This window comes from Ursus arctos, unplaced genomic scaffold (assembly GCF_023065955.2).
Source record: "Ursus arctos isolate Adak ecotype North America unplaced genomic scaffold, UrsArc2.0 scaffold_11, whole genome shotgun sequence".
Taxonomy (NCBI): domain Eukaryota; kingdom Metazoa; phylum Chordata; class Mammalia; order Carnivora; family Ursidae; genus Ursus; species Ursus arctos.
Window position 1 is genome coordinate 14988957 of NW_026622775.1, and position 27424 is coordinate 15016380.

At 38.8% G+C, this 27424-nt stretch overlaps 1 protein-coding gene across 1 annotated transcript in view; it reads right to left on the reverse strand.

Moving 5' to 3' along the window:
• Window positions 1–22895, reverse strand: part of QRFPR (pyroglutamylated RFamide peptide receptor) — a 37857-nt gene extending 14962 nt beyond the window's left edge. Inside the window, exon 1 of the mRNA XM_026499084.2 lies at window positions 22556–22895. Coding sequence (XP_026354869.2) covers window positions 22556–22895 — 340 coding nt within the window. The remainder of the gene's footprint in view (window positions 1–22555) is intronic.
• Between the last annotated feature and the right edge of the window lie 4529 nt (window positions 22896–27424).

Consider the following 27424-nt stretch of genomic DNA (forward strand, 5'->3'; position numbering starts at 1 on the left):
AACATACTAAATGGGAAACATACGCAGCCAAGAATACTTTATCCAGCAAGGTTGTCATTCAGAATAGAAGGAGAGATAAAGAGTTTCCACGACAAACAAAAACTAAAGGAATTCATGAACACTAAACCAGCTCTACAAGAAATATTACAAGGGAACTTTTGAGCATAAAGAGAGACCAAAAGTAATGAAGACCAGAGAGGAATGGAGACAATCTATAGGAACAGGGACTTTACAGTTACTACAATGGCATGAAATTCGTATCTTTCAATAATTACTCTGAATGTAAATGGACTCAATGCTTTAATCAAAAGACACAGAGTACCAGAATGGATAAAAAAACAAGAACCATCAATATGCTGCTTACAAGAGACTCACTTTAGATCCAAAGACACCTCCAGATTGAAAGCAAGGGGATGGAGAACCATTTATCATGCAATGGACATCAAAAGAACAGTGGAGTAGCCAACCATATTTAGATAAACAAGATTTTAAACCAAAGACTGTAATAAGACTGTTATAATAAAGGGGTTTATCCAACAAGAAGATATAACAATTGTAAATATTTATGCCCCTAACTGGGAGCAGCCAAATATATAATCAATTAATAACAAACTTAAAGAAACTCACTGCTAATAATACAATAATAGTAGGGGACTTTAACACCCCACTCACAGCAATGGACAGATCATCTAAGCAGAAGACCAACAGGAAACATGGGCTTTGGATGACACACTGGACCAGGTGGACTTAACAGATATATTCAGAGCATTTCATCCTAAAGCAACAGAATACACATTCTTTCCAACTGCATATGGAACATTCTCCAGAATAGATCGCATACTGGGTCACAAAATAGGACTCAACTGGTACAAAAAGAGTGAGATCATACCATGCATATTTTCAGACCACAATGCTATAAAACTTGAAATCAACCACAAGAAAAAAGTTGGAAAAACCACAAATACATGGAAGGTAAAGAACATCCTACCAAAGAATGGATGGATCAGCCAGGAAACTGAAGAATAGTTTAAAAAATACATGGAAGCAAATGAAAATGAAAACATGACAATTCAAAACCTTTGGGATACAGCAAAGGTAGTCCCAAGAGAGAAGTATATAGTAATACAGGCCTTCCTCAAGAAACAAGAAAAGTCTCAAATTCACAAGCTAACCTTACACCTAAAGAAGCTGGAAAAAGAACAACAAATAAAGCCTAAATCTAGCAGGAGAAGGGAAATAATAAAGATCAGAGCTTAAATCAATGATATAGAAATAAAAACAAACAAACAAACAGTAGAACCAATCAATGAAACTAGGACCTGGATTTTTGAAGGCATTAAGAATTGATAACTCCCTAGCCAGATTTATCAAAAAGAAAAGAGAAAGGATCCAAATAAATAAAATCATGAATGGAAGAGGAGAGATCGCAACCAACACCACAGAAATACAAACAATTTTAAGAGAATATTATGAGCAATTATATGCCAACAAATTAGGCATTCTGGAAGAAGTGGATGAATTCCTAGAAATATGTAAACTATCAAAACAGAAACAAGAAGAAATAGAAAATCTGAACAGACCCATAACCAGGAAAGAAATTGAATCAGTAATCAAAAATCTCCCAACAAACAAGAGTCCAGAGCCAGACGGCCTCCGAGTGGAGGCCAACCAAACATTTAAAGAAGAATTAATACCTATTCTTCTGAAACTGTTCCAAAAAAATAGAAATGGAAGGAAAACTTCCAAACTCATCATATGAGGCCGGACTTACCTTTATCTCAAAACCAGACAAGTATTTTTAATATGTTGGGTCTTCCAATCCACAAACACAGTATGTCTCTCCATTTACTTATATACTGTCTGACTTCTTTTATCAACATTTTGTAATTTTCCTTATATAGGACCTGTATGTTTTGTTTCATAGTATACCTAAGTATTTCATCTTTTTTGGATTAATTATAAGTAGTATGGTATTTTTCATTTCAGTTTCTGAATGTTACTTGTTAGTATGTAGAAATACCACTGAGTTTTGTGCACTCATCTTGTATACCGTGACTTTGCTGAATTCACTTATTATAGGAGTTTTTGGTAGATTCTTTGGGATTTCCTATGCAGAAAATAATGTCATCTGAAAATAAAGATATTATTATTTCTTCCTTTCCAAAGTGCATGTCTTTTATTTCCTTTCTTTGCCTTTGTGCAGTGGCTTGAATTTTGAGAGCTATGTTACATAAGAGTGTTGAGAACAAACATCCTTGCCCTGTTCCCAGTCTTAGAACAAAAGTCTTTTACCATTAAATATGGTGCTAGTTGTAGGTTTTTACATTTTCCATTTTCTTTTATCAAGTCGAGGAAGTTTCTATTTCTAACTTGCAATGAATTTTATTATGAATGGTGCTGGATTTTGTAAAATGTTTTTTCTCTGCCAATTGCTATGGTTATATGATTTTTCTTCTTTAACTAATTACATTCATTAGCTATGGTAGATTACATTGATTATTTTAACAAATTTTGAGTCAATATTGATTCAGTCTTATATACCTAGGATAAATCCCACTTGATCATCCTTTTTATGTTGTTGGATTCTGTCTGCTAATATACTAAGGATTTTTGTATGAATTCTGAAATATTGTGGGAAAATGTCATTTTTTACTCTCTTTGACCTTGTGTGTACCTTTTGCATTTCAAGACTTCTAACTCATTTATTTCTGTGCTTTTCTTTGTGCATTTTTTGTGGAACTCCTATTAATCAGATGATGGAATTCCTGGATTGACCTTCCTATGTTTACCATTTTTGTTTACATATATTTTTTGCTTTATAAATTCTCTTTGTCTATTTGCTCCACATGATGGAGATTCTCTTGTCTTTGTCTTCTAGCTCTTATGATTTACATATTAATTCAACAGTCATATTTACACTTTCAAGAACCTTTTCTTATTCTCAAAAGTGTTTCTTTTCAGAGAAGCTTCGTCATGATTTATGAAGTCAGTATCTCCTTAAATCTAGACATCTCCACTCAACATTGGTCACTATTTTGTGAAAAGGAGACATTCTGTGTGAAATGTGCACTGGTAGCCTATTTCCCATTATTTGAAAAGCTAAATTAAACTCCCAAAACATTTCAACTGTAACCGCAACTAAAACACAGTAAAACCATCATTTGCTATATGAAAAAGGAATGGTTGTTATCAAATGATTTGTATGTATGCTGCTCTGTATGCAGCATTTTCATGGTACATCATAAATATTACTTTTCCAACAAGGTAGAGCAAATAGCAAACATTAATAAATGTGTTAGAAAAATGAAGGTAAAATTTGCAACAACAATGGGACAAATACCTTCAATGTCCTGTTATTCATGAAGAAAGGAACAGCCCAGAAACCTGAAAGGGGAGGAGGGTTGAGGTATAATCATTGTCCTTGGTGGTGGAAAGTGATGTCATGGGTAAACTGGGTTGCAAAGGTACAATTTGAGGCAAACTATGAAACTCAGAAGCTTACAGATTCTTTATCGCTCTTGTACTGAAGTAGGGAGTGCTAAATGGATCTTCAGGGAGACAGATGACACTTTAGGATGAAAAACTACAAAACAGAGTTTATTTACTCTCTTCTAGTTCATGATTACAGAATTCCTCACATGGTGCTATAAGAAATATCAAGCAATAATATCTCTACCACCTTCAAAGATAATTATTATCACTGTATCTGTATAGCCCACAAATTATTTTCAGCAAGCAGTATCTAGTGGCTTAATTATATGCTGTCCAGGTTATCACTGTGATTAACTTTTCCAACTGATATTCTTTTTTTTTTTCTTTAAATATTTTATTTATTTATTTGACAGAGAGAGAAGGAGAACAAGCAGGGGGAGCAGTAGAGGGAGAGGGAGAAGTGGGCTCTCTGCTGTGCAGGGAACCCGATGAGGGGCTTGATCCCAGAACCCTGGGATCATGACCTGAGCTGAAGGCAGACACCCAACCGAATGAGCCACCCAGGTGCCCCCCAACTGATATTCTAAACAAGTTCAGTACTGGTTAATTTGTCAGAATGACAACATCTTCATTCACCTCTTCCCAAAGCCAGTCTTCTTTGCAAGAGTTAACAAAGAGTTACAAAGAATGGCTCAATTGCAGAGGTGCCTGGGTGGCACAGTGGTTAGGCGTCTGCCTTTGGCTCAGGACATGATCCCGGCGTTATGGGATCGAGCCCCACATCAGGCTCCTCCGCTATGAGCCTGCTTCTTCCTCCCACTCCCCCTGCTTGTGTTCCCTCTCTCGCTGGCTGTCTCTATCTCTGTCAAATAAATAAATAAAATCTTTAAAAAAAAAAAAAAAGAATGGCTCAATTGCAAAGAATGTATAAAATGATGTGATGCTTCTCTCGATGTCAGCAACATTTGGCACACACATCCTTTTGTGGACACTAGGCATGCTTTTCAAAACATCTATTTGTAATTTTGATGTTCTAATAACTATATTTGGAATATAGCTCAAGAATTTTTCTATGTATCATTTTGTTTAAAATGTTTTATTAATTTGGGGGACATAAGTTTTTCTTATGTAAACACCAGCTTAAAAATTGTGCTGCTGAATGACACGTTTATCATAGACGTTTGAGACTTTAAAACAAATAGGGGGCACCTGGGTGACTCAGTTGGTTCAGCATCTGACTCTTCATCTCAGCTCAGGTCTCCATCTCAGGGTCATGAGCTCAAGCCCTGCATTAGGTTCCACATCCTACTTAAAAACAAAAGGAAACAAAAAACAAGACAAATACTAATTCCACTGGGAAAATATTAAATGAGAAGACATTTTTCAGGATATGTCTGTAAATATAAAAATACTAGAGTTTTATTTCTAAATTTGTCTATAAATAATCCATTTCTTCTAGTTTTATTTATCTGTCTTGTTCCTTTTATTCTACAACTTCTTTCAAAATGTCTACTAATCCTTAGTTGCCTTTACATATTTAAGAATGTGGCAACGTGAAAGACAACTGGCATTCTGTGTGTACATGGGCTGGAGTGGTCCCCAGAAAGACTTTGATTTAGAATGAGTAGGGCCTTACAGATTGCAAAACCTTTAGGTTTTTCCTTGTGGAGCCAAAGCTCATACTAACTCTGTAGTTCTGCTTGGAGTGCTTCCTTCAATTACTTTATAAGAAGAATCTTCTGGGTGTAGATTTGTGCCAAGTTCAGTGCAGTAAAATTGTGTGTCTTCTGGTATTTTTCTTCTAATTTTCATTATTCTAATAGCTACAAATACTATTTTAGAAAAATAACTGAATTGTTTTTTTTCCTCTCCACTCCTGGCAATAATTAGACTTTCAAATAATAGAATTAAATGAGCCCAGCTTAAACATTAGAGTTTAAAAGCAAAAAGCAATAGACAGGATTCTAGGTATTACTTGCCAATATTGCTTTAATGCATATTTTTCTTTTCTCATTTCTCAATCAACTTTAGTTCAACATTTTGCTTTTGGTTTTTAAATATTTTGATTCCTTTATCCTTGACTGTATTCAAACTGAATTGTTTGGAATACTACTTTGTAATTAAATGTCTGTTTGTGGTATATTAATGTCTGCTCTCTTTCCATGAAGAACAGCTGAGAGTGTTTGTTTTGTCTTGCTCTATATTCAAAAAGCTTTAAGTAGTATATGACCCATAGGTGAATGAATGAACAAATACATGAATGAATGAGAAGACAGAATATAGATGAATTCTTGTTATACAGTTAATTTGATGTCAGCTTGACTGGATCATGGGATGCCCACATTATCTGGTTAAGCAATATCTCCGGTTGTGTCTGTGAGGGTGTTTCCAAAAGAGATTAGCATTTGAATTGGTGAGTAAAGCAGATGGCCCTCCTCAAGTGAGTGGGCATCAGCTAATCTGTTGAGAGCCTAAATAGAACAAAGAGGCAGAGGAAGGTTGAATTTGCTCTCTGCCTGACTGCTTGAGCTGAGAATTTGATCTTCTTCTATCCTGGAGTCCCTGGTTCTCAGCCATTCAGAATCTACACATTTGGTCTCTGGCTGTCCGGCCTTTGAACTACCACCCCCGGTGGTTTTCCTGGGTCTCCAGCTTGCAGACAACAGACTATGGGACTCTTCAGCTTCCATAACTATATGAACCAATTCTTATAATAATAAAATTGGTTCTGTTTCCCTAGGGAAGCCTAATATGTTATCTTTCGTCTCTTTCTCTTTCTCTGCACTGCTCTCATTAACTTCTGGAGTTTTACAACAGCATGGAATTCCATCTCTGTTCTCCCCTCTTCTCTCTTCTTTTGTCCCTTTTTAGTGCCTTATACCAGCCGGAAGTGTCCTTGGCTGAGCCACTGATGATGATGTTCAAAGTTAAAAGATTAACTTCCACTCTAGTAACATTTATTGAGCATTTACCATGTGCTAGGTGTTGTTCTAGCAAGCATTAACTCCAGCCATAAATGCCATAAAATCCTCACAGTAACACTCTAAGGTAGAAATTGTTACTATCTCCAGCTGTAGAAAGAAATGAGGACTAAAGCAAATTCCCTAAGGTCATTCCTATATTCCATAGTGATGGAGTGAGCAGTCTGGCTCCAGAGTCTATGCTCTTTGCCACCATGAAAAACAGCCCCTAAATCACAGGTTTTCAATAACTAGTGCAGACCTTACAAAGAAGTGAATATATTCAGTGTTTCTCAACGGTTGGGAAGCATCAATGCTATTCTTTTAAATTACTTCACTACTTGCCAAATTAATACAACTCTATTCTCTACCTGTGTGTATATTTAGACTTGAAGATGTTGATTATCTCCATTCCTTCTTCTCTACATCTCATCTCTACATTCTTCACATTTCCTATTGCTTTCCCATCCTGTTTTTCTAAACACTGGTTTTGCAAATCTTATTGGGGTAATGTTTTTCTTTTCTTTCTTTTTTTTTAAGATTTATTTATTTATTTGAGAGAGAGAGCATCTGGGGGGCAGGGAACAGAGGGAGAGGCAGACTCCCTCCTGAGCAGTGAGCCTGACATGGGTCTTGATCCCAGGGTCCTTAACCCTCGAGATCATGACCTGAGCTGCAGGCAGCTGCTTAACTGACTGAGCCACCCAGGTGCCCGTGGGGTAATGTTTTTCTAAAATTTATTTGAATGGTGGGGCTCCTATGCTATAATTTACTGATCTCTAACTTCACACAGTCCAAAATTAAAATATAGCATCCAGAAAGAGTACATGATACTTTTTTTTCAGTAAAAGCTGTTTTTATTACAGTAATAAAAAACAGAAAGCTAGGAAGCCCTAGGCAAAAATCATATGTAAGACAGCCATTCCTCCACTCAGCCACCACTTGTGTCTTCTGCCGTAATCTAATCTAAACAGTTTGCCTTTGTCACAGTCTCATTTATACCCACACATTCCAAGATGAATAAAATACTTACTACTTTATTAGCAACTAACCACAGGTAAATCAGTGCTTCAATTATCTGTGTTCCTTATAAATTGCATCATCAGTTTCTCCAGTTTAGTAACTCAGCTGTGAGAGTTGGGTGAAACAAAGTATAGTCACTGTGTAGCAATAGGTCTCAATCACGGCGTTGCTGAGTCCTGCTGAGTTTAACGTGTTTATGGTCAACTGTACTTGCTCTAACACCGACTCCCTTTCTAGCAGTGATCTGACCAAAACCCACAATAATAAGAAATAACCTTTCCATTACAAACACACATGTGCACACATAAAGGTGTTTCTTTCTGTGTGTGTGTATACATATATATGTATACACACACATATATATATGTATACACACAACCAAAAGTTTTACCATGTAAATGTTCTTTGATATTCTGTATTCTAATATATTTGTTTTTTTCTCATTTGCTAATCCTGACTCACCAAATGATTTCCTGACTCATTTAGACATTGCAACTCCTACTTTGAAATTCGCTGCCCTAGAATAGGGATGCCTCTGCTCCAAAATGAAGTTCAAACTCCTTAATATAGCACTAGAAGGCTCTTCATGATCTGCCTTCCTTTATTTCCAGTTTCATCTCTCACCATTCCCCCTTTGAATGCTCAACTCCAGGCCTACTCATATTTTCCAGGAAACCTGATGTCTCTCAAAATCTTTACAATATCTACACGGGATACTGTTCATCCTTGTATCTCAAGTTCAACATAATATCTGGCATACTACTATATTCAACAAATATTAGTTGGATGAGCAAATGCATGAATAAATGAACAAATGGAAAAGTTCTTTCAACATCTATTTAAAGAATATACTTTGACAATAAAATCCCATCGATCTCACTCTGAAAACCCAGACATCGGCTACACAAAGTAGAAAAAGCATTCAATAACCTAGAGGTTTTTGAAGGAAAATTGTAATTTCTGAAAGCCAGAGCAATCTGTTTCATAAAAGCTTATTTACTCAAGAATTTTTCACCCATTTAATTTGGGTCAGCTTGATTTTTGTCATCAATAAATCAAAGCCAAGTAAAGTTAATTGTGTATTAAATTCTGTGCCCTTCTCAGTAGAATGATGACTTGGAAAAATAAGCTGTAATGACATAGTCATGGTTAACTGCCTCTATGGCATAATAGATAATCAAAGAGAAGGATTTAGCCAATCTATTTGTAATGGTCAAAGTAATCTATCCTGTGTTCATCAGGATATCACCATTGGTCAAAATAATCTATCCTGTGTTCCTCAGAAGCAAAAGTGGAACACAGCAATGGTATATTATAAACAAGCCTCGAACTTCCTTGTGCATAGGGACCACATAGGTAATTTTGTTAAAAAACAGATTCTGACTCAGTAGGCCTGGGAAGGAGTCTGAGACTGTTTCTAACAAGGTTCCAGGTAGCTGATGCTGATGCTGCTGGTCCGTGGAGCAGATTCTAAGTGGCAAGAAAAGTACACAGTACATTGAAAACCATTTTGCTCCTAGGGAACACTATTTCATGACACAAACATTTTTGTTACTGAGGTAACTGGGCCACAAGTAGGTCCTATGACTATTTGACCTAATGACCTACAGTGCAGGCAGAACTGTTTTAGCAAAGGAGCAGCCTCCCCTTTTAGGCTGTTTCTCTGACAAGGAGCTTCTTTTCCCTTTTCAAATTAAAGGAACCAGTACAGTTTGTTTCCAAATAAAGTATCTTCTAGTTACCAGTGAAGCAGCCATTTTTTATTTACCTCTTTATGTCAGAAACTTAAAAGAAATTAATAACTTCCATTGTCTGCAGTACTGTATGTTGCTACTGCCTAGAGCTGAAAACACGGGGAAAAGATGTATAAAAGCTATGCAGAACCCAAATAGCTCCGTATAGAATTTTGACTTGCATGCCTCTCACTTAATAATTTTTTCTGTTAGAGATTTCCTGAAGGTTTTTAATGAAAGATAATCAAATTCCTTTCTCATATAGTCAATTTCCCGTCTGTCAGTAACATCTGTAAGTCAAGATTTTCTGACAACATTAGAAAAGTGTGGGTGTTTTCCCCCAGTTCTCTCCCTTCTTAAAAGTTTTCTTTTCTTTTTTTCCTTTTTGCTATATACCTTTCTCCAGGAAGAAAAAAAAAAAGGCGCAGGTGTACAGAGTTACTTTAAATACAGAGAAAATCTTTCTTTGACATGTTTACTACAAGAAAGACCATTGAAAATGAAGTCTGACAAGGATATAAAGCAAAGCCAATTTAGATAATAACCAAGGTTCATACTTAGCTGACTTAAAATTCTCATCGTTGTTATTGAACTAACATTGCAAATATATTACAGAGAACTGTTCTTCCAAAAATTTGAGAATTTCACAGATAATTTAAAAGAAATGAATTAGTCAATTAACCTCTCTGGAATCCATGTAAGGCTAGTGCATTTTGCAGCCTCAAAATATTTCCTAAAGAAGGAGCCCAAACTATATCTAATTTTATCCCTAAAACAGGGATAAAATTAATGTATGAGTTTTCCTAGCTTCTTTCTCTCCTCCACCTTCTCTCCTAAACTAAAAGGCATGCCTGCTGGGTAGTTCCCTCTATGGATCATTTTATTAACCAGATTGTGTGGAATAATTTGGGTAAGATATCAGGATGGGATATTTGCATAAATAAGACTGAGATTTAAAGAGAGAGAGGGAAAGGGTGGGAGGCAGAGGGGGAGAGAGAGAGAAGGGGAGAGAAGGAATAGCAATAAGGGGAACAGTGAAGAAGGAGATAGGCTGATGAGGACGGAGAGAAGGAAGTAAGCAGTAAGAATGTCCACAAGGAACTGGAGCATATGGTCATAGTCAAGGGAGGTTTCCTTGGGGTGGGATGGGGAAATTGAGAGACCTTGAGGTCCTGCATGAAAAGATGGGGGCGAGAGTCAGTGATGGCTTTGTATTAATACTAGTGTGGCAACATTGTGTCCACAGTCTGGGGTGGCCTGAAAAGACACATGATCTTTGCAAGGTGAAGAAGTTCTGTGGAATACTACTAAGTGTAACAGTAAAGACCAGAATGAAATGAAAGAAAGGGGTTTTAAGAAATAATCTTGTGAATAATGAATTAAAATCTTTTAAAATTTCTTTGAGACATATAAGTGAAGATCAAAATTATTTTACACTAGTGTTGGTCACTGGACTAAATCTCTTTGAATTTGACACTTGGAGCACTAGAATTTATTCAGCTTTCCAAGAATATAAAGCAGAAGGTAGAAGATATATGACAGGAAAAAGATCAAATAAACTGAAAGATTGAACACTATGGTACTAAAAAACAATCAGACTTAATAGGCAAGCCTTTGTCCACTGGTGGAGTGGAACAAAGTTAAATTTATGGCCAAACCCTGGAGATTCATGAATTCTTCATGCTGAGCTCCATACAGAGGCTGCTTTGGATTCCCCTTCAATTTCCATGGACCTACCTGTTACTGTCCTTAAATTCAAGAGATCCCGTCTTTTTTACTGCTACAAAATAGGCTTGCATAACTCCAATTATTTCAGGTAAATTGAATCTTTGTTCCTTGCAACCAAAAAAAGCAAAAATATATGCCAAAGGTAAATACAATCTCATTCTTCGGTATATCACAAAAATAAATACAACTGATTCCTTAAAAGCCTCAAATATTAGTACAATGACAAATAAGGTGATATACTTCAATACGCTCAAAAAATATTTATTGAGAACCTACTATGTGGGATTGAGAGCTTTCAATTACTGGGCAATTAAATGCTGGATAAATAAGAGAGATGAAGTCTTTGACCTAATGGAGCTTATATTCTAGTGGAGGAGACAAAAAATAGACAAATAGATCGTGTCTTCAAAGTCATAAAATTCACATAAATTATTTTCTCACCACTGAAAATCTAATTTGAAAAGTGTGCTCACTGAATTAACCAGCTGTTTTTGCATCTTTGCAAACACAGTGTGAAGATCTGTATTTTATACCTAATGATTTATTTATAGGTAATATAAAATTTTAACAGGATCTACATCTTGCCCAGAGTGAAGTTTTATTTCATTACATCTTCCTTTAATTTGCTTTAAGCATTAGATCAGTGCCAGTTTCCAAGGTTTCATCACCCTGCCTTTTTTTAAAAAAGTAAAACTGTCCTTTTAAAATATGTTTCCACTGTCTCTTCCTCAGACCCACTGAGGAAATCACTGCTTAGATCAAGCTTATATTGATACTTTGATTAGATTTTCACCCAATAAAATTCCTCCTCATAAAAGTGAATCCTTTATTGTTTATAGACAATGCAGTAGAGGAAAAGTTTTAAAAAGCCAAGCATGTTGCTGGCTGTGTAGACTAGCTTGACAGGACTTCTAATCCTGAGTCAATACGGACTTCCATGACTATGTGCGTGTTAAGGTTCCAGCCACTGAGAGTCAAAGCACAGGAGTCCATTCTCAGGAAGGTTTCTGGGGAAAAGACCAGGACAACACTTCAGTTCAGAAAATTTGTCTTCCAGGTCCCAGAAATAGAGTGTCTGAGGTCTCACTGTGTAGGCAGCACTGTGCACGAACGGGGCAGAAGCAGGGGATGAAGAGATACACTGTAGAAAGAGAAATCATGCTGCATTCTCGCAGAGCTGCTGTGGTGAAAACCCCTGCACAGAAGCACAGTGCTTGCCCTCAGATCCTGGCAGCAGCACTTCTTGTTTATATGAGCATGAGCAATGTCTTAAATGTGATAGATTAAAAAAAAAAGTCTCCAATTTCCCCTGTCACTGTCTGCAAGCACCCCCCCCCCCCCCAGCAATGTGACTTTGCTGGGTCTGTCGTCCAGTGGCAGGACCTCCTTCCTCACTCTTTGAATCTGGGCTGTGACTTGATTCGCTTTATCGCAGAAGTGACATGGGTGCAACTTCCAATCCTGGGTCTCGAGAGGTTTTGAAGCTTCTGTTCTCACTTTCTTGGAACGTGGTTCTTCCACATAAAGAATTGGGGACTATCCTGCTGAAGAAGGAAACCACATGGGACAGAGGCAACCTGTCCCTGCTGAGGTCATCTAAAATGGTGAGCCTCGATCAGGCCACCAGATGAACGTTGTCTTATGAGTGCCCTCAGGTGAGACTAGCAGAAGAACTGCCCGGCGGAGACAAGCTACTGAATCAGAAACAAATAAAACAGTGGTTTCTTTCTCCACTGAGGTTTGAGTAGTTTGCGATGCAAAAGAGGCAACTGATACTAACCGATACTAACCCCATCTTTTTTTTGTGCCTCCATTTTCTCCTCTGTAAAATGGGGATGATAATATACTTGTCACATAGTAAGCTCTAGGAGTTTGGTATTCATTTCAGTATTATTATTCCGACTTCTCTACGGTGCAGAGTGAGGCAGTGGCAGCCAGAACTGCCCAGACCCCAGCAATCTGTGCCCGCACTGTAGAGCAGTCAAAGGACAGCAGTCATGAAACAGATGTCACTGTTTCACCTTGACTCTGGTGGCCACATCGAGCCACCATCAGGAGCTTTTTTCAGACCATGAGCTTGACAGCAAGAATGTTCACAAGGTAACTGGCAGCCTAGGTTCACAATCAAGGGCGATTCCGTGGGGGTGGGATGGAGTGTGGCGAAAGGAGCTGAAAAACTTAGAAGTCCTGCATTAGAAGACCGGCGGGGGGGGGGGGGGCAGGGGCGCAAGTCATGGGATGGCTCTGTATTAATACCAATGTGGCAACCTTGTGCCCACCAGTCTGCAGTTTCCTGGGAAGACACACGAGCCTGGCAAGAAACTACAGAATCTATATCAGTCCCAACAAATCTTTTACCACATCAGCCTCTTTTCAGGATGTATAATTGCTTCTAAAAATAAATGAAAGCAAACACTCTTTTCTATTTTCTGAGTACAAATGATTAGTTTGAATTTTCATTGTTTGAGGATAGGAGTAAATATTTTCATGATTATTCAAGACTTTATTAACAAAAATAAGTTATACATGGACAGGGTTATTTATAGTGCTTTTATATAAATGCATATCATATGTCTTTGAGAAATTAATATTGCAATTATGTTTTTTTTAACTTTATCATCCTGTACACACGAACATGCTTAACATTTTAAATAGTAATACTTTGCAGCCATAAACAACAATCAGCTTCCTTCCATTGGCTACCTACTGAGTGCCAGGTCCTTTGCACACAGGGTCATTCATTCTCACAGCAGCCGTATAAGGTAGGCATAGCTTTTCCCAAATTTGCAGATGGGGAAACCATAGCAAAGAGAAATAAAATAATTGTCCCAATGTGAAACACAGTGTTTGCCAACCTACAAAGAACACTGCAGATGTTAAATGCATCTCAATTTTACAAAGAGTTTTATTTTTAAATAATATTTTTTAAGCATGCATTGAAAGGGACCTTCAAGTTTGTTTCAAGTTTTCTAGGTGAAAGGTTTTATAGGTGGAAATGTGTAAATATTGCATATTTCATACTGAAATACAATGGAAAATCATAAGAATTGGACATGAATTAATATGTTTGATAATATATAGCATGATGTAAATCTTACATCTTTGTTGTAGTTTCTGCTGCTGCATTGACCACTGGGGGGCAACATCATATATAATTTTATAACTTCTCTGTTTGGTCTCCTAACAGGGGCAGACAGAATGCAAGGAAATGTAGTTAATAGCTAATTCAATAATTTATGAGTCATATACGGTGCAACAGGATTGGAACCCAATATTGTCCACTCTAGAGTACACATTCATTCTCACTGCACCAAACTGACTACCTCTTTTATTTCTCCCAGGTTATGAGAACACATTATATTTTAAGGAAAATTCCACTAGTCCTTAATAATCTGCAGTCTTTCTGGTACTATAGATGACGCATTTCTCAGAAACACAACCACAGCAAGAACAAATTTAGTCTTGTCTAGATAGATAAACACTAAACACTTGAGTACTTCAGAATTAATCATTAGAAATCAATCCTTAATTTTAAAATAGGAAATGAAACAACAAAATTGTCTGTGAATACACATTTGAGTTGAAATAGGGAATTCTTTTTTAAAAGAATATTTATTTATTCATTTTAGAGAGACAGGGAGAAAAGGGGAAAGGTCAGAGGGAGGAGAGAAAGTCTCAAGCAAACTCCATGCTGAGTGTGGAGCTGGACATGGGGCACGATCCCAGGACCCTGAGATCATGACCTGAGCAGAAATCAAGAGTTGGATGCTTAACCAACTGAGCCACCCAGGCACCTCTGAAATAGGGAGTTTTAAAGAAAACATGAGCCAATAGCTCCAGGACCATCTTTCATACTACCTGACAAAGATAATCCAAGAATGAAACCTCACTACAGAAGGAAGTGAGGCTGGGCAGGGACAGGGAGAATGGCAGAGCCCTGGAGTCACCGTTGGAAGACCTAGATCCAGCTGTGCCTGAAGCTAGACCTAATCCTGAGGTTTTCAGTTCCACGAGACAGAATATCCACCCCCCATTTTCTTAAGTTAGTTTAAGATGGGCTTCTCTACTTGCAAGCAAGAATCCTAGTAAACCAACCACCAAAGAACATGCTAAGCTATGTTCTAGAAAAGCAAATGAAAAAGGGAATTTTTTATGCCTCCCAAGTACACAAGGAAATTTTTCAAATTTTCTCATTGCCAAATCCTTTTGTGTCCTTATTGTAACTGTAAAATGTTGTTGTCCTATATAGAGAGACTCATACAAATCCCATCGTTGTTATTACCACCTTCCAGCCTCCTGAGAAAACTTAGTGAATTTCTTGACCGTGGCATCTTTCCTTCTTAAAGTGTGCACATAACTGATTCAAGAGAAGATCACCCAGAGGCTATGCCTTGGCACAATTTTTTATTTGACTTCCAAACTACTGTTGCTGGTATCAAAATACTCTTTGATTTACTTCTTTCATGTTTTTATACTTCTCTACTTCAGTGAGTCTATTCTTTGTCAGCAGCTTTCACCATCCCTGTTAAAATTTTTTAAAAGCCCCATAATACTGTTGATTTTACACAAGTTTCACCATATTTAATTTCCCCCAAGAACTCTGAAGTTTCTAAAATGTTACAGAAAATGGAAAATTATTATTATAAGTGATGTTTTCTAACCACTAATCAAATAATAAAATAGACCTGAAGAAGTTCCAGTCTAATCCCTCCGCTCTGAGCTGGCCCCCCAATTTGAGATCTTTTCACCACATAATAATTCAACAACTTCCTTTTAAAAAAAATTTTTTTTTAATTTATTTATTTGAGAGACAGAGAGACAGAGTGCACAGGCAGGGGTGGGGAGGGCCAGAGGGAAAGGACAAAGCAGGCTCCCTGCTCATCAGGGAGCCAGATGGGGATGGTGGGTGGGGGGTTGATCCCAGGATCATGACTTGAGCTGAAGGCAGACACTTAACTGACTGAGCCACCCAGGTGTCCCAACAACTTCCTTTAATAACCCCTTTCACAATTTATCAGGTTGAAATCTCTAAAAACTCACCTAACTTTTTTATAAAGATTTTATTTACTTAGAGAGAGAGCATGAGATTGAGGATGGGGCAGAGGGAGAGGGAGAATCTCAAGCAGACTCCATGCTCCTTGGGGCTCGATCTCATGACCCTGAGATCATGACCTGAGCCAAAATCAAGAGTTGGACGCTCAACCAGCTAAGCCACTCAGGTGCGGCCCTCCTAAATCTTTTGTGCGGTGTACAGTGAGTGTTTTTTTCTTCCCTACCCTCCTTGCCTCCGGTTCTTCCTTCCAGTAAAATCCTCTTTTACAAAGATGAAATCTTCTGCAAAACCCTATTTATCAAAAAGAGAGAAGGGAGCTGTTTTGATGAAGCCTGGGAGCCTGCCCTCTCCACACCCACCCACACCAGCCACCACGGCTCAGGTTACACGGGCTGAAGACCTTGCTGTGGGGGTGTGCTAACCTACAATTAGAGTTTTATTCTCCAGATGAGAGAATAATTCTTTCAGTCTTTCGTCGTATGTCAGGTATCCCAACATTTTAATCATTTTTGACGTCTTTCTAAATCCACCTTGGAAGATGCCAAAAAACTTGAGGGCTTTAGTAAAGACGTGATTGACTGAGTATAATGGGAGAATTGCCTCAGAGTTCCATGTCGAGCCTCATTGTATACAACTTATTTGTGCATCTTCCAAGCATCGTAACTCCGATGGCTTTTTCCGTACAATATAGAGCAACGTTGCGCCGGCCACGCGCAGGCGCTGTGCTACGGAAGCACCTTACATGCATTATTTCTTTTCATCTTCACAACAGCCCATGTCTTGGCGCTGTCAGCATTTGCACTACTCAGTGGTTCTCAACCTTGGCTACAAATAATATTATTGGGGAACTTTTGAAAATCCAGTACCTGGGTACTCAGACCAATTAAATCAAAATCTCCAAGGGTAGAGCCCAGGCGTCATTTAAAAAACTCCCCGAGTGATTCTATGTGTTGGCAAGACTGGAAGCCACCTCTCTAAGAGGAATTTTCCTATCAGCTGCTGAGAAAATAAGTTTTTACATTTTCTTACCCAAGCAAGCAGTCTTCAAATGTAGTAAGTATACGTGAAAGTGCCCTTCTCCCAGTGAGGCTGCCATTACTTAGGCTATTTTTGGAACTCCTTTTCTGTAATTGCTTTTAGTCAATTTACCAGTCATCGTTAGAAAATTCTTTTCAGTGCCCACAGCAGGATTGCAGGGAGATGCAGAGAGCTCTGGGTGCACCTGGGGAGACCATCCCTTCCTCTGGCTGTGACCGTACCCACAACAGGATAAAAGACGGCAGAGAGTCCTGTGGCTCCTGGCAAGGCCAGCAAGGCCTCCCCAGCTCAATTCATGAATGCTGAGAGCCATAAAGGAGGCGAGAATGAGAGCTGATCTTCTGCCTCCTTCTGGGAATTTTTCAGAATTAATCCCCCGCATGTTTTAAATTCACATTTACCTCAGTCACCATGAGTCCCCTTCTCCCAGACCATCCCTCACCTCTGGACCCAATCCAGGCTCTAAACATCCCCATTCTGATTCAAACCCCCCCCCCCCCCCCCGTTCCCCATCACCCTCCCTGTGCTTTCTCCACAGAGCATGCTGGAACTCTGACAACAAAATCCCCTGCCTTCTCCATTTTTTTCTTTGAGTGCCACCTTCTCCGTCTTGCTCTAACTGAAACCTGACAATTCCATAAGGACAAAGCTTTCTCTACACCTTTAATATCCCAGTGCACAGAGCAGATACCCAGAGAATGCTGAATACAAAAATGACTCAGGGTATTAATGATAATAGTTCAGACCCTGGGCAGAGAGATAAGGTAGGGTGAGAGAATGCTGGATGCTAATAAGATATCTATGTGTAAATGCCTCGTCTCAGATCAGGGGGATTACGGCTTCAGATAATTAGAGACTGATTTCAGAATTACCAGCAAAGAAAGGAGAGTCCTGATTGGAGCTTCTATGCAGAAATGGAGGATGAAAAAGGTGCCTGCACGCTAAGCTTCACTGGACACACACTCAAGAACTAAGAGGAATTACAAGAACCATCAATGGGCAGAATATAAAGGAGACAGACATAAAGAAAACAAAATAAGAAGGAAAAGAGCAGCTTATGAAACCTAGAGAAGAGAGAAAAGTGTTCTGGAACACTGAAATCTATTGGGCAGAATTTAGTTGAGAAAAACAAAACATATTCAGACAGTGAATTTGGAGGAACATGTAGATATTTCAAAAAAAGAGACTAAAGGAGGAGGAAAAAAAGAGACAAAATGAGGAAGAACAGACTGCAGATAAGGAGACGTACATTCCATGGCCCCAAGAGTACAATGGGCAATTTCACTGCTAGAGTTTGAACAAAGAGGTTGGCGAGCAGAATGCACACAGAACTTCCAAGGTCTGACTCCTTTTTTTTTTTAATTTTTTATTATGTTATGTTAGTCACCATACAGTACGTCCTTAGTCCTAATTGTTATGACAACATAACACCATCGTCATATTAGTGATTTTAAAAAAGCCATAAGTAAATGCTATTTACTATTCTTGTGGGAAGAGAATCGCCACTCCTGGAAGGTCTGTGTTGAATGTTCTGGGGAGTAAGGTGGGAGTAGAACAACTGGTAGATCAAAGAGTGTTGGCATTAGGATGCTAATGCCAGACATATACGAGAATTGCACAGACACTTGCCTCAATGCTGACCAACACTTAGATGCTGAATTTAGATCTTCTTTTAAATTGAGTGTAACTCACATAAATAAACGAATGTTCATGGATACGTTTCTTTGCACCTATCATGTATGGTGCCATCACTGTACCAAAGGAAACTCAAAGTCTTTGCTCAGTGATGTGCTGGAAAACAACTGAATGGTTAGTTTTATTTCTCCAAAAAGACTTAATTTGTAGCTGCTGATATCCACAGTGTAAATACTCCCATCATGACTGATTTCAAGTCAATAACATGACGTCTCTGAATGGGGAATAGGGTAGAGATGTGCACAATGGTCTCTGTAAGTCACTGCAAGCTGGTTGCAGAGAGTCAGATGTAATTAATTTGGACTGGGGCTGGCACAGAACACTTTTAAAGCCCCTCAGGAGGTTCTCTGGGCAGCCAGTCTGAGAATCATTACTTATAGTGGTGCTTCTTAAATTTTCATGTGCACATGAATCACTTGGGGATCTTGTCCAAATGCAGGCTTTGACTCAGTAGGTAACGTTCATCCCTAGCAAGGGAGATAAGTGGACTAAAAAAAAGGAGAAGAAAACAGTCATTTATAGCCCTACCTTTGTCAGAAATGTTTGAGAGGGAGGCTTTGAACAAAAGTCACAAACTGGAGGTCCATGAATTACTTGTGGCCAAACCCACAGAGAGGTTTTCTTTTACCCAATTGCATTTTTCTTTTTAAATTTGAACAAAATGCCAAGATCATAAAATTCCAAAATTCCATTTCTCCAGCTTCTCTGGGAAAAAAAAAAAAGATGGACAATAACAGCAACCACAAAAGAATCTGACAATTCAAGGCACACAGCCCTGCCTGCAGGGGTCCTGCCCCCTTTAGGGGAGGTACTGAGACTTCCTCCCGCCACTGTTGCCTCCTAGTGGTTCCACTGCTTCGTTTATATTTCCTCCTTCACCCTGAACTAATTTGAGGGGGTATTCATATTTTAGGTTTAGCATAACTGATACTGTTTCCTCTCCAGTTGCACTATCCTACCTTTCTGTCTCATTTCTCACCATTCCTCACATATAAACTAAATTCTTGAAGTGGCTGACACAGTGTTCTTGGAATTCATCACCTTCTTTCTTTCCTCCAAACTTTGGATTGACCCCCGTTCTAGAACATACTCCATCCTTCTTTCTCTGCTGGAAACAATGTGAATCATTCTTCAATATGTAGCTCAAAAGTCCCCTCTTTGGGGAAGCCTTCCTGACTTCTGTGTTCCCACAGCAGAGTGGATCCTCTTCTATTAAATCCTATATTTGCTCATTTGGGGGATATTTCCTATTTTTGGAGGCCCAAAAAGGAATTAGATAAGCTTTATTCTTTTTTTTTTTTTTTTTTGGTATTACCAAGGTAGAATGTTTTGCCTTAAAGAAAATACTCAATAGCTTTATGAAATAATAAACTGTGAATTACTTTTGAACCATTAGATTATACTCCCTTGAAAGCTCTTTTGTTAATTTATCAAGGGAGTTTTGTAATTATTATCCTGTCCTATAAAGGACAAGTTAATTCTGTTTGCATCTCTATCTCCAGAAACTCTGCAAACTTGTTCCTCTTCCCTGAACTTCAATTTTGGTGTTACTTACTGGATTTATAAGAATATTTATTCTATAAATCTAGTCCTGGATAAACATAAGCCACCTAAAATTAAATACTCCTTAATAGAATTAATACCTTATACTTTCATGGAATGATCAGTTTTTTCAAAGCACTTTTACTAATACACATCATCCTCACTCTAACCTAGAATGCATACACAAAGCATTACCCCTTTTCAGCATTTAGAAGCTAAAGTGAAATGTCCTCCATGAACTAGGAAACAAGGAAAACAGAAAGTTTAAGAAAAACTTTTGCACGACCCACCGAAGTCCTTGGGAAGGAAGACCTACTCTGTAGTCTTCCCCAGGCATGATTTCCCAACGTGCCTAAGGGCTAAACATCTGCCTCATTCCACTTCCAAGCTTCAAGAATTCCTAATATTTTATCAAAAAGCTGAGGCCCACATGTGTTAAATTAACATGAATTAGAGCCAAAGTAGGAACCCAAATTTTCGCATTCCCAGTATAACGTCCCACTTTTCCTAATTATGTTCACCTTAACAAACAGAGCTATAATCATCCAGCAATACATATATGCTTCATAAATCTGCCTTCACATGTAGAAATGAAAACTCCTGTGCCCTTTTCTCAAAAAACTAAGGTTATAGGATGATCATAAGTTTACCCATTAATTTTATGAGGTTAGTTGCAGGGGACAACTTTAAAATGCCCAGGTACGATGATTTCATGAGTGCATAAGAAAGGCTATAGGCCATAAGTCAGTTTGCAACTTCCTGCATTACCTGTCACTCTCGCGTCAATGCTACGTTCTCTAATGGTTAGTGCATTTTTGGAAATATTTACTTTGTAGATGAGATGGGAATCAAAGATTTTAGCCTTTTGATCCACTAAAGATAAATCCAATGTAAATCAATGGGGAAAAAAATGCCAGGGAAAGAAATTGAAGATCTCAAATTATTAATGGTAGTATAAAAGAAACTCTCCCTGAGATTTAAAGTAAGTAGCCAAGGAGTGGGACTGACAGGGCTTGAAGGCATAATGATCCATTTCTCTCACATTCTCTCTGTATTTGCAGCCACTTTCTAAGAATTTTGACGTGGTTTCAAGAATGCACCCCTCCATGACAATGGGAGTGCAACCAGTCCTTCATCCCGGAGAGACACATCATTAAACAGTGGTGACAATAGAAGGCACTGCTGCTTATGGACTAGAAGATGCTCTGTAGCCATGTGTCTGGAAAGACTGGCTCACCTGGGGAAGGGTGGTGTCTGTCTTTTCTCAACCTCCATACACTGCTCCCAGCTCAATGACTCTGAATGGCTTCTCTGCCATTTTCACTCCCCTTTTAAGGAAGAGAAGGAATCAATGTCTCCTTTATCAATCAGGAAGGGGATATGTTTTCTGTGTTACTTCTCCCTGCTTGACTCTGTTAATCCAGTCCGAAAAAAATGACTAATCCAAGATTTTTCCCCTGCAAATATATGTGTGTATACACACACACACATGTAATATATATAAATATATTTATATACACACACATATATATAATACATAATACATTATAATACCCCTGCAAATGTATTATATATATGTGTGTGTGTCTGTGTGTGTGTGTGTCTGTATATATATAGTTTTAAGTCCCTATATAAATTGGATCTACAAATACCCACAAATACCTGTTTGGAAGCCACAGAGGCAACTGTGGAGTGAGCCTGGAGGATAGGAGGATGAGCGTATATCGGTATTTATATGATTTGAAATATTTTTATCTTACTTTTATAAAAAAAAATGGAAAAAATCCTGGTAATTATGGGAAAAGGAGCTAAAATAACTGGTGAGCTGTGCGACTCCCCAGCTCACTGCCCTGTACCTTTCCTAGCATTTTCCTGTGTCTTTTTTATTACGTTCAGTTAACCAGCATATAGTACATCGTTAGTTTTGATGTAGTGTTCAATGATTCATTAGTTGAGTATCACACCCAGTGCTCATCACAACACGTGCCTTCCTTAATACCCCCTCCTCCAACCCCCCTCTCTTCTGTAACCCTCAGTTTGGTTCCCGGAGTCCAAAGTGTCTCATGGTTTGTCTCCCTCTCCGATTTCTTCCCATTCAGTTTTCCCTCCCTTCCCCTGTGGTCCTCCGGGCAATGCACAGAAACCTATCTTTGTTTTTAAGCGACGAGGAGAAGAAACGTTGGACCGAATCAAGTAGCAAAAAACTTCTCTCCAAGTGAGCACAGATGAGGAACTTCTAAGAAAGAGCTCTGGATTCATTTGGTAGAGAGAGAAATGTAAGGAACAGAGGGGCGGGGAGAGTCCCGTGGAAGGCTGGGGGATTAGGAAAGAAAGTGCGGACGCGGACTCACCCCCCAGCCAGGTGTCAGAGATGTTCTGGAGCATGGTGACCGGAATGCAGAAGAAGGCGATGAGCAGGTCGCTGAGTGCCAAGGAGCAGATGAAGATGTTGGTGACGGTGCGCATGGCTTTGCTGCTAGTCACCACGTACACCACCAGCCCGTTGCCAAAGAGTGCTAGGGCAAAGATGAGCACGCCGGTGAGCACTAAGGCCAGCTTGGCGCGCCCCGGCAGCTCCGGGGTGTAGACCAGGGGCCGCAGACCGTACCGCGCTATGAACTGCTCGCGCGTCAGGTTGTGGTCCCGTAGCAGCCGGGAGAATTGCTCCCGGGTGATGTTGAGAGACTGCATGTCGCGTGCTCCTCGAGCATCAGTCACCGTTCGCTACCGCGGGGCCACCCACCGCCCCCGGCGCGCACGCGACGCGGCAGGGCGGGGGCTGCGAGGAGACCGGGTCCGCGGCCGCTTTCCACCCTCGGAGGGCAGGACAGCCTCTGCTCCGGACTCCGGCGTGCTGGAGAACTCCCGGCTGCACCCCAGGAGGTTCGGGAGAAGGAAAACAGGGCGGGGTCAAACCCACAAGCAAGAGGTGGGAAGCCAAACCTGGGAGAAGATCCGGTTACCAAAAATGTTCGCAGTTCAAAGAAAGTTCTCTTGCTCTTCTCCAAGGTGAGGTGTTGGGGCGGTCGGGATGCTGGAGCGTCGCTCAGGAGTCCCAGCGCTGCGGGCTCCCCAGCCTTCTGCAGCACTCACCGCACCGGCTCCAGGAGCCGCGGAGGGTGGGGCTGGACCTCTGCGGTGCGCCACTCCCCTCCCAGCTTCAGTGGCGCGGACGCCTCCTCCCACACCCTCAGGGCCTGGGAAACACCTCTTTGGCTCCCCACATTCTGGGGCCCAGCGACTTTCTTCTGCCCTAGGTCATGTTTCTACGTAAAATCCAGTATTGGGGTTTCTACAGTCTCAGGGCGGCTTCTCCTCTGACGAAGTAATGTGGGCCTCAGCTACCCAACGCAAAATAGGATTATTTTAATTATTTTTCTGCATTTTCAAAAATAATTACAGCACACAGAAAATTGCAAGGATAGTACAGAGAGGTGTCATGTATCCTTCATCTAGTTTCTCCCATTGATTACATCTTACTTAATTATGGTACAATACAAAACCAGGAATCTGACATAGGTACACTGTGTGTGTAGTCTGTCATTTTATCCCAAGTGTAAATCCCTGTAACCATCACCAAAACCAAGATAGAAAACTATTGTATCACCACAATGATCTCCATTCTGCTACCTCTTGTAGTCCTACCAAACCCCACCACCCACCCCAGCCCTGAAGCCCTGGGATTAAATGCTTACATTAGAAAAGAAGAAAAGTTGCAAGGAAGTAAATTAAGCTTCCATCTCAAGAAACTGGAAAAAGATCAGCAAAATAAACTGAAAGCAAGTAAAGGAAAGAAAATAATAAGGGTAAGAGCAGGTATCAATGAGACTGAAAATAGAAATATAAAAAAGAAAATTAATGAAACAATGAGCTCGTCCTTTGTAAATATCAATGAGATTACCAAACTTCTAACAAGACTGACAAAGAAAAAAGAGAGAAGACAAAAATTACCAATATCAGAAATAAAACACAGGTTATCATTCCTCATCCTGAAAACATCAAAAAGATAATAAGAAAATACTATTTATACACATAAATTTAATAAAATTTATCAATTCATCATTACTAATCTGTTCTCCATCTCTATACTTTTGGACAAAAGGTTATATAAACAGAATCACACATTATAATACATTTTGATATTGGTTGTTTTTTTTTCCCCCCACTCAAGCCTAATGCTATTCAGATCCACCCAATCCAATAGTGCAGAGTTTAAGAGCTTCCAAGTTACTGATCACAAGAAGGTACTGGGAGGATAACACTCCTGGCAAAGAATGGAAGCTCTGAGCTCCTTAGCTCATAGCTTGCCCTATGCATCTCTTCCATCCGGATATTCATATGCATTCTTGATAATATTTTTTATAATAAACCAGGAAATATAAGTGGTGCCCTGAGTCCTATGAGCCATTCTAGCGAATTCTCAAAGCCAAGGAGGGGGCAATGGGATTCCTGATGTACAGGTGGTAGGTAAGAAATACAAGTGACAACCTGAGACTTTCAATTCGCATCTGAAATGGTGTGTGTGTTTGGGGGGGGGGTGTCTTGTGTAATTAAACCCTTAAATTATATGATCTGACACTATCTCTAGGAAGATAGTGTCAGAATTGAATTAAATTGCAGGACACCCAGCTGGTGTCAGACAATTGCATGATGTGTGGAAACACACACACCTGCTATCAGAAGTGTGCAGAAGGTAATAGTGTGAGTGTAAAGGAAAGATGTAGAGAAGTGCATTTTTCCTTTACAGGTATCCAGGTAGGTAATATTGGCTTCATAGGATGAATTGGGAAGTGTTCATTTCTTTTCTATTTTCTGGAAGAGACTGTGTAGCATTGGTATTAATTATTCATTAGAAGTTTGATAGAATTCTTAAATGAAGTCATTAGGGTCTAAAGATTTCTTTTTTAGGATTTTTCAAATATGAATTTATTTACCTTAATAGTATAGGGACGTTCAAATTATTTCATATTAAGTTGTAGTAGTTTGTGGGTTTTTGATGAAATGATAAATTTTTAAAAATTTATGTGTATAAGTTTAGTAGTATTTTCTTGTTGTCCTTTTGATGTTTTCAGGATGAGGAATGATAACCTGTGTTTTATTTCTGATATTGGTAATTTTTGTCTTCTTTCTTTTCTTTGTCAGTCTTGTTAGAAGTTTGGTAATCTTACTGATATTTACAGAGGACCAGCTCATTGTTTCATTAATTTTCTTTTTTTATATTTCTATTTTCAATCTCATCGATACCTGCTCCTACCCTTATTTTCTTTCCTCTACTTGCTTTCAGTTTATTTTGATCTTTTTCCAGTTTCTTGAGATGGAAGCTTAATTTACTTCCTTGCAACTTTTCTTCTTTTCTAATGTAAGCATTTGGTGCCATAAATTTCCCTATCAGCATTGCTTTAATTGTCTCCCATATGTTTTTATATGTTATATTTTCATTTTCACTCAACATATTTCTTAATGTTCTTTAAGATTTCTTTTACGACCCATGAATTATTTAGAAGCCTGTTTGACTTCAAGTGTTTGAAGATTGTCCTGTTATCTTTCTTTTTTTTCTAGTTTTATATCATTGTGGTCAGAGAAGATATTTTGTGTGATTACAATTATTTTTTTAAAGATTTTATTCATTTATTTTAGAGAGAAAGAGTGTGTGAATGGGCCGAGGCACATAGGGAGAGAATCTCAAGCAGACTCTGTGCTGAGCATGGAGCCCAAGGTGGGATTCAATCTCATGACCCCAAGATCATGACTTGAGCCCACATCAAGGGTCAGAAGTGGGGGGTGCCTGGGTGGCTCGGTCAGTTGGGTGTTCAGCTCAGGTCATGGTCCTGGAGACCTGGGATGGAGCCACATGTCCAGCTCTCTGCTCAGCAGGGAGTCTGCTTCTCCCTCTCCCTCTGCTCCTTTCCCCTGCTCATGCTCTCTCTCTCTCTCTCTCAAATAAATAAATAAATAAATAAATAAATAAATAAATAAATAATCTTAAAAAAAAAAAGAGAGAAGCTCAACGAACTGAGCCACCCAGGCACCCCATGTATGACTACAATTCTTCTATACTTATTGAGGCCTTTTTCTGCTCCAAGGTATGATCTATCTTGGTGTACATTCAAAGGGCATTTGAAAAGAGTATGTATTCTGGTGTGTTAGATGGAGTGCTGTATAAACATTGATTAGATCTTTTTGACTGATGGTGTGGTTGAGTTCTTCCATTTCCTTGCTTAATTTCTCTCTTTTTATTCTATCAATTGTTGAGAGAGGGTTTCCAACCATAACTGTGGATATGTTGATTTTTCATATCTGTTCTATTAGTGTTTATTTTACACATATTGTACTTCTGTGGCTTGCTGAATATACACTTAAGACTAATATGTCTTTTTGATGCCTTGACACTCTTATCATTATATTATAACCCTGTCCATCCCAGATTATTATCTTTGCTCTGAAGTTTATTTTATATCATAGTAATATAACCATTCCTGCTTTTTTTTTATTAATGTTCTCATGCCATGTCTTTGTCCATCCTTGTACTTTCAACCTACTTATGTTATCATATTTATATTGAGGTTCTTTAGACAGTCTGCCTTTGGGTCATTTTTTAATCCACTCTGCCAATCTCTTTCATTGGTGTATTTAGACCATTTACATTTAATGCAATTATTTATATGTTAAGATTCAAGTTAGCCATTTTATTTTTGTTGTTGTTTTCTCTTTGTTTTTACTATTATTAATTTTTATAATTTCTATTTCCTCCCTGTGAGTTATATGAACATTTTGAAGACTTCATTTAGATCTCTCTATAGTATTTTTGAGTATATCTCTTTATATGTCTTTTTTCTATGACTGTTTAGATGACATATTATATGTACATAACTCATCATAGTCTAACGTGTCAACATTTACCCATTTGAGTCAAGTATAGAAACCTTACTTCCGGGGTGCCTGGGTGGCGCGGTCGTTAAGCATCTGCCTTCGGCTCAGGGTGTGATCCCAGCATTCTGGGATCGAGCCCCACATCAGGCTCCTCTGCTAGGAGCCTGCTTCTTCCACTCCCACTCCCCCTGCCTGTGTTCCCTCTCTCGCTGGCTATCTCTGTCAAATAAATAAATAAAGTCTTTAAAAAAAAAAAAAAAAGAAACCTTACTTCCTTTTATGTCCCTTTATCCTTCCCCAAATATAATTGTCTCAAGTATTGCCTCTACATAAACCTAGAACCACATTAG